General features: G+C 40.6%; 1 protein-coding gene across 1 annotated transcript; it reads right to left on the bottom strand.

Moving 5' to 3' along the window:
• Positions 1–3695: 3695 nt before the first annotated feature.
• LOC132469221 (5-hydroxytryptamine receptor 3A-like) lies at positions 3696–7583 on the bottom strand. The gene is made up of 8 exons (XM_060067151.1): positions 7139–7583; positions 6789–6833; positions 6536–6642; positions 5802–5971; positions 5479–5642; positions 5118–5328; positions 4833–5018; positions 3696–4729 (listed from the first exon to the last, which is right to left on the bottom strand). The coding sequence occupies exons 1-8, from the start codon at positions 7193–7195 to the stop codon at positions 4452–4454; spliced, it is 1218 nt and encodes a 405-aa protein (XP_059923134.1). The 5' UTR covers positions 7196–7583; the 3' UTR covers positions 3696–4451.
• Positions 7584–7704: the final 121 nt, after the last annotated feature.

Genomic DNA, 7704 nt, shown 5'->3' with positions numbered 1-7704 from the left:
AAGTCAGGCTCAAGCATTATGTGCCTATTATAAACGGCTCTGTTTATTTAAAAGCAGCAAACGGCAATTGATAGATATGGAAGTTAACTGACAGTGTCTACAGCATAGTAGACCAGGCTTCACAGAGCCTAGACAAACCAACAGAGCACTTGACGCAGAATCAGGCACCAATCCTGCAATCAGCGTCAAATGCATGCTTTTCAACTTAAAAACACAACACTAACCCACAATGTTCACATGCTGTTTGCAAAACTTCGAAAATATACACCGTTATGTATGAAAGTCAAATTTCCAGAAGTGGTGTTCTGTTGAAAGGTTACATTAAAGCCAGTCTAGCAAGCTATACAACATTTTCCGTTCAATTAAATCAAGGTTATCAAATGCATGGCGATTAAATATCTTTACGGGTTACAAATAAACTCAGACCCTTCCCTATTACTCTCCCTTGTTCATATTAAAATAATTCATAACAATAACATCACCAACAACATATATGCAAGTCATTTTTGTAAAATAAAACAAAATTATCAAAATGTTTTATTTTGATTCAATCAAATTGGACGATGGCAGATTTTAAAGCATAGCATTAATTAAACAAAAAGTGATGCCTGGAATGGTGTATTGAACCTCTCCTAAGTAACAATCATACTGACTAAACTTACTCAAATGCATTTCGAATATAAGGAAAGAATACCTAGAAGACGACATAAGGCAACACAAATCCTGGCCGCTATATAACATTTATGGAACCCTTGTCTAAACACATTATTTTATTTGCTGTATGAAGAGGCCCAGATACAAATCATGACTACAAAGCTGACTATTATGAAGACGGCATAGAGCCAAAACAGAAAGCGATCGATGACACCTGCCACCTGGGTCCACTCCTCAGAGTTGTGGTTCCCTCTCTGCTGCCGGTCCACCTGCCGCCGGATGGCCTGGACGTCTCTGCCCAACGTCCTCAGTGCGTCCAGGGTTGTGCGTCCAGAAAACGGATCGCTAGATAGAAGGTTCGCGAATGTTCGTGAACCTTTTACGTCATTTGACACGATCGTCCGTTGCCAGGCAACGGACGACGCGATCATCTGTTGCCAGGCAGGTTTGGAATGGATTACGTATGGATGACACGCCCGGTACAAATTTGGCAGCCGGTACAAATTTGGCATGACACCGGCAGTAGCCTGATAGGTAGGGACCAGTGGTCGGGGGTTTAGATCTTACGGGTGGTGAATGTCAGGTCTCCACTTCTCTCACTGTAGAACGCAGAGTTGCTCTGCACGCTGACCAGGTACTCTGTACTCGGCTCCAGGGACTTGCCCAAAATCTCATAAGACTCCATGAATGAAACGTCCACTTCCTGCAACAGAAAGACTACAGCTTCAACGGCATGGCTCAGAAATAAATATCAGTCTGGGTTTCATCTACAGCCTATGTTAGGCTCCAGACAACACTTTGTATGACCAAGACAGGCAGCACGGAATTAAATCCTAACACCAACAGAAGAATCCAAACCTTTACCAATTTTTCCAAAGATACCTGAGTAAAAGCAAAATTTCTACATCTACAATTCCACAAATAGCAAATTATTACCAGACATATTTACATTACACTGAGTCATTTATAATTTTGTAATGCTACTTTTTACAGGACATTCTGCCTTTGTGTGCTTGAGTCTGTAGAGAGATCGACTTAAGTGATGAAATTAGAAAGTGACGGACATGTAGATGTCAATGGATGTTATGTAGGCCTTGAATCGGGGTCTCTGGTGTAAATGGACATACCGTGCCGTTCTCTCCTTCTTTGCGGTAGTTCAGCCACACCGTCAGGTCGAAGGAGGGGTCATTGTACTTTGTGTCCCACGCCACCAGATAATTCCCCTTTTCTCTTGTCACCGAAGTTAGTATTGGGGCTTTGGGTTTTACTGGGGTAAAGATTAGTCAGTGAACATAGAGAAAGTTCAGGTAGGGGTTAAACAGCGAATACAAAGAAAGGTCATTAAAGAGAAGGTAGGGGTAAGACAGTTAAAACAGAGACATTAATGAAGGAGCAGGTAGGTGTTAGACAATGATAATACATCCATAATTAAGAAGCAGGTATAGGTAGTTAGACAGTGGCTGCAGAGAAAGGTCATTAAAGAGCAGGCACGGGTAAAACAGAGACAGGTTATTAAGATGAGGGGTTATATTATACAGTGAATACAGAGTGACATGTCAGTCATGAGAAGGGGATTCCATAGACATTTACGGGCCAATGCGGTGTCCATGTGTATATGTCACTTGGAGGACATATACTGGTCATTAGCCTATGGAGCAGGTATGACTTTTTTCAGGTATGAAACTGCTTGCTTAAACTCACCGTTGTCGTAAGCTGAGATGTATTTGGACTCCACTAGAGCCCCAGCTTTCCGCAGCGTTGTTGTGTAATTGTCCCCCACATTAAACCTCATAAAAAAGTAAGTTAAAGTTAGAAGCATATTCGATATTAGTTATTCAACGGATATGTGCTATTTGTAAAATAAAATCTTTACCCATTGATGTCCAACGAGCAACTGCACCTTCCCGTCCGAACTGGGTCCGATGTTAAATTGCAATTCCTCTCACTGAAAAGTAAAATAAAGCACAATATTTTATATTTTTTAATAACTTCCAATAGTGACGTCACTATGAATCATGAACAAATGTGGATAGACGTAGGCCTACAATGTTACTTTGCATTTCATATTTTCAAATCAATGCATTAATGTTTGGCATTAATAATTACGTGTATTTTTGTGAGCCTTCCACTCGGGTGTTGAGTGTGTACTCGGCGCAGCTCGGATCGTCAGGCGGGGGATTGAACGCACACGTCATCAGCCTGTCGAAGTCGTTGTCGCAGTGAAAATTGAGCCCTGTGTTTTCAAAACGATATTAATATTGTATTACAAGTAAGGAAAAATGAAACACCGCAAATCTCACTGAGTAGGTTTCAATGGAAGACTTTATCTTACCTTGCGCTGCCATAGAAATACAGTTTAGAAGGAAAACGCCAAAGTAAAACCTAAATCCAATAGAGGAAAACATGTCACACCATTATTATTACACTGAATGCATTCACATAAACTGGTACACAATCTTATTTACCGTAAACCTGGTATCCGCTCCATTGTCGACTAAAAGTATTGTTGAGTTTCCTGAAAACGAAACCACTTCCGGACTTGCTATAAATTTGGTTAGACCCAATGGAAATACCCCTCCTTTTTACATTGGAGAAGGAGGAAGTTCTGCATCACGTTTCCAAAGAATCTAATGAATCACCAGCAGTCGGTCAGCAACACTAAGGACCAGCTATTTATGGTCAGGTTTGACTCGGCGAACCTGAAATAATACTTTGTGTTTACGTGTGTTATATACACCGAGTAAAACACATGTACACAAGTGTGTGTAATTCCTGGAGGATTTTTTTTAACTTTTAACTTTTCTAATTTACTTCTAATAATAATAGGTTTAATTAAGCATCAATAGTCTACATGCATACATGTAATTGTTGATGGTCAGTATCCTATTTTGCATAACCTTCATGCCTATTATCTCACCATTCACTGAGCGTTGAGTGGAAGCAATGGTGATTTGTCTTGCTGGTGCTACAGCGGGTCTGAAGTATTCAGTGATAGTACTGCTGGGGAGTGTACTGTATGGCAATCAAAAGTCAGGCTCAAGCATTATGTGCCTATTATAAACGGCTCTGTTTATTTAAAAGCAGCAAACGGCAATTGATAGATATGGAAGTTAACTGACAGTGTCTACAGCATAGTAGACCAGGCTTCACAGAGCCTAGACAAACCAACAGAGCACTTGACGCAGAATCAGGCACCAATCCTGCAATCAGCGTCAAATGCATGCTTTTCAACTTAAAAACACAACACTAACCCACAATGTTCACATGTTGTTTGCAAAACTTCGAAAATATACACCGTTATGTATGAAAGTCAAATTTCCAGAAGTGGTGTTCTGTTGAAAGGTTACATTAAAGCCAGTCTAGCAAGCTATACAACATTTTCCGTTCAATTAAATCAAGGTTATCAAATGCATGGCGATTAAATATCTTTACGGGTTACAAATAAACTCAGACCCTTCCCTATTACTCTCCCTTGTTCATATTAAAATAATTCATAACAATAACATCACCAACAACATATATGCAAGTCATTTTTGTAAAATAAAACAAAATTATCAAAATGTTTTATTTTGATTCAATCAAATTGGACGATGGCAGATTTTAAAGCATAGCATTAATTAAACAAAAAGTGATGCCTGGAATGGTGTATTGAACCTCTCCTAAGTAACAATCATACTGACTAAACTTACTCAAATGTATTTCGAATATAAGGAAAGAATACCTAGAAGACTACAAAAGGCAACACAAATCTTGGCCGCTATATAACATTTATGGAACCCTTGTCTAAACACATTATTTTATTTGCTGTATGAAGAGGCCCAGATACAAATCATGACTACAAAGCTGACTATTATGAAGACGGCATAGAGCCAAAACAGAAAGCGATCGATGACGCCTGCCACCTGGGTCCACTCCTCAGAGTTGTGGTTCCCTCTCTGCTGCCGGTCCACCTGCCGCCGGATGGCCTGGAGGTCTCTGCCCAACTTCCTCAGTGCGTCCAGGGTTGTGTCTACTAGATGTTTGGCCCCTGGAGGATTCATGTAAACGCCGCCCTCCTCCACTGCATCATTGGGATCTGTATGGTAATGCAGGTCTTTCACGTTTAAGTGTGTACATCTATGTTTGTTGTTTGTTTTGGAACACTGGACAGTACATTCTAGCCTAACCTAACACCATACCTGTTGAATGTTCTTTTGGTGGCTTTGAAGGCAGACCAACACAACACCCCAGGGTCTGAAGGAAAACGACTCTCACCCAGCGGGGGACAGGAGCAAGGCGACTGGAGCTTGAGTGGAGGTTGGTGATGAGGATTGTCTCCAACAGGCTGGCCACCATCAGAGCCAGGCAAAGAGAGAAGAAAACATCTGAGGATAAATAGGAGAGGGTGTTAGTATGCTGGTTACTTTTCAGTTCTAGCTATATAAGGTGATGTCAGCCTCACTCTGAACAAGGGTACTACTGACTTATGAGTGGTATGGTGTTGCCAGTGACCGGCAGCAAGTCATTCATAAGCAACAGGAAGACGGTGTAGCCTAAGATGAGGGTCATCTTAAAGGCCGAGCGGTCCACACTCTGTGGGGGTAGCAGGAAGCTGAAGAGGTCCACTGTGATCAGGAAGCAGCTGGGGATGATCAGGTTGACCACATAGAGAGTGGACCTACGCCTCAGACCAATCTATGGGGTTTAAAAAAGATAGTTCTTAACAGGGCCATTTAAAATATTATCATTATATAAATAATCTTTATTAACTTTACCATGTCACCATGAAGAAATGCATAATGTTACATTTTCTAATCATGAATATATCATTTTATTCAAACATACGTGAAACACAAGCTCATCACTTCCGTACGGTGGTTCTGCATTGTGTGACTCTTTATAAGCAATGATATCGATGAGCTGCCACTCTCCTACAGTAGTCATCACTTCCATTGAGTTCTTCAGAATCTCCTTTATGGGAATGTTCAGTTCAACCCTGATGTCCTTGGCTGATAGAGTAGAGCATTGCATAAGAGAAGAGAGGGCAGGATGTTACACATGTACCCCTTCACCCAAAATACACCATTTTATTTTTTTCATAATGCATATGGGTTACTCTTTTCTAATTGAAATGTGGAGAATATCTGTTTATCTACGTGGTGTCTTACATGTGTGCATGTAGGAACCGAAGGTGAAAGTGCAGTTCTGGACGTCGAAGGGGAAGGCGTAGATGTTCAGGTTGCAGGAGCTAACCACTCTGACTGGGCTGAAGTCGTAGATCCAACCATCAGAATGGACATGTAAAAAAGGCACAGCTGGGGCTGTGTTCTTAGCCATACTGTAAGACAGCAACAAAAACAGACTTGCACTCAGTTTGAGATATGTTTACATCTTTAAGTAGAACATTAATATAAATATGTTGGTAATTATCATCAATGGTCTTGTATTGAACATTGGTCAAGGAGTGATTTAGAAAAAAATAAAGTAGCAGTTGGGACGACCGCAATGGAATAGTTTAGTCCCCAATAGTAAATGGTAAATGAACTGCATTTATATAGCTTTTTTCTAACCCGTGGCCACTCGAAGGACTTTGCAATATTGCCTAATTCATGCAGACATTTACACAACGACGGCCGTGTCAACCAGGCCTGCAGGGTTAGGTGTCTTGCTCAGGGACACCTCAACAAGTAGCAATCTTCCGATTACCAGCCAACCCGCTTACCAGCAATAAGCCGCCCAATGTATGCATCTTAAGATCTAACCACCCAATGATGACGATTCATTTACTTGTGTCTGATTAGGTATTAAGGTGGTTTGTCCCTTCTGAAGATAATCAGAAGATTTGAGCCATCCGTTTTTGTCTTGGCGTTTCACAATGACTGCAATTGTGCATGGATCTTACAATTCATTGATGACAATATCTGGTATCCAGAATTTGCTTCTAGGTAGTGAAATCTGGTCGGTGCCGCACTGTTCTGGATCCCAGCTGATGAACTCATTCTTCCATCCCTGGAGGAACCACAAACTATTTAATGCATTTGGCCTATTGGCTAATATGTGATTTAATTTCAAATAATGAATTCAAATATTAAATTTGGGGTTTCGCTTTAACAGAAATATTGAGATAATGAATTGCTATATTATTTTTTACTTACAATGTCAAGCCAAATATAAGTGTTCAAGAGTTGAGCTTTTTCATCCTGGAAAAAACAGAATTGTAAAATATGTTTATCAGCCTACAATAGCCAATTGTATTCTGATTACGTATCTCTGAACATTTGTGCTAAAAGTCAACATGCTTATAAATAATAACACTTATTTCGATTGAAGTTCATAAGATAAGTTCATAAACACAATTTACCAACCCATGTATCTATGGTAATCAGTTAAGTCAATCTTCATTCAAAATGTTGTCTCATGTCCGCGTCATGACATTTAGTATTTCTTATGACAATAGTTTTGAACAATGAATCGTAACATTGAATAGTTTTTAAACAGAACATACCACTCCGAGAATTCCATACAGGGTAAAAGATACCAAGACCTCTGTGAAATTAACCATGTCGTTGACGGGTCGTATGGGCTGTAAATCAAAGACCGGTGACAGTGCTACCAGGAGAGCCGAAGAGCTGGGCTCAGAACAACTCAGCAACTGTTTAACCCCTTTACTGTCACTTATCGACACAGTCGCCTCTTCCTTTACAACCTCATCCACGACCACCTCAGTCTCCCGTGCCACTTCCTTCCCCGAATCGACTTGTCCAACTTCCTCTTCCTTTACAACTTCCTCCACGACCACCTCAGTCTCCAGTGCCACTTCCTTCCCCGAATCGACTTGTCCAACTTCCTCTTCCTTTACAACTTCCTCCACGACCACCTCAGTCTCCAGTGCCACTTCCTTCCCTGAATCAACTTGTCCAAAACCTTAAACAAACAAAAAATTAACCATAATTGCAACCAATGGACAAATGTTGGCAAACTCTCCACAATAATGGCTACTCTGGTTTGTGTCATATGGGCATGTGGACTATGAATATCAAAGATGTTTTTAGATTAAGCATGTCAATTCAT

This window comes from Gadus macrocephalus, chromosome 12, assembly GCF_031168955.1.
Source record: "Gadus macrocephalus chromosome 12, ASM3116895v1".
Classification (NCBI taxonomy): domain Eukaryota; kingdom Metazoa; phylum Chordata; class Actinopteri; order Gadiformes; family Gadidae; genus Gadus; species Gadus macrocephalus.
The sequence above is the reverse complement of the archived record's forward strand: the minus strand, read 5'-3'. Positions and strand labels throughout refer to the sequence as shown.

Coding starts and splice junctions, on each gene's coding strand:
- LOC132469221 (XM_060067151.1), bottom strand. CDS start 7,195: ATGGTTAATTTCACAGAGGTCTTGGTATCTTTTACCCTGTATGGAATT. Junction 6,643..6,788: donor CTTATATTTGGCTTGACATT/GTAAGTAAAAAA, acceptor TGGTTCCTCCAG/GGATGGAAGAATGAGTTCAT. Junction 5,329..5,478: donor GTGATGAGCTTGTGTTTCAC/GTATGTTTGAAT, acceptor TAAACCCCATAG/ATTGGTCTGAGGCGTAGGTC.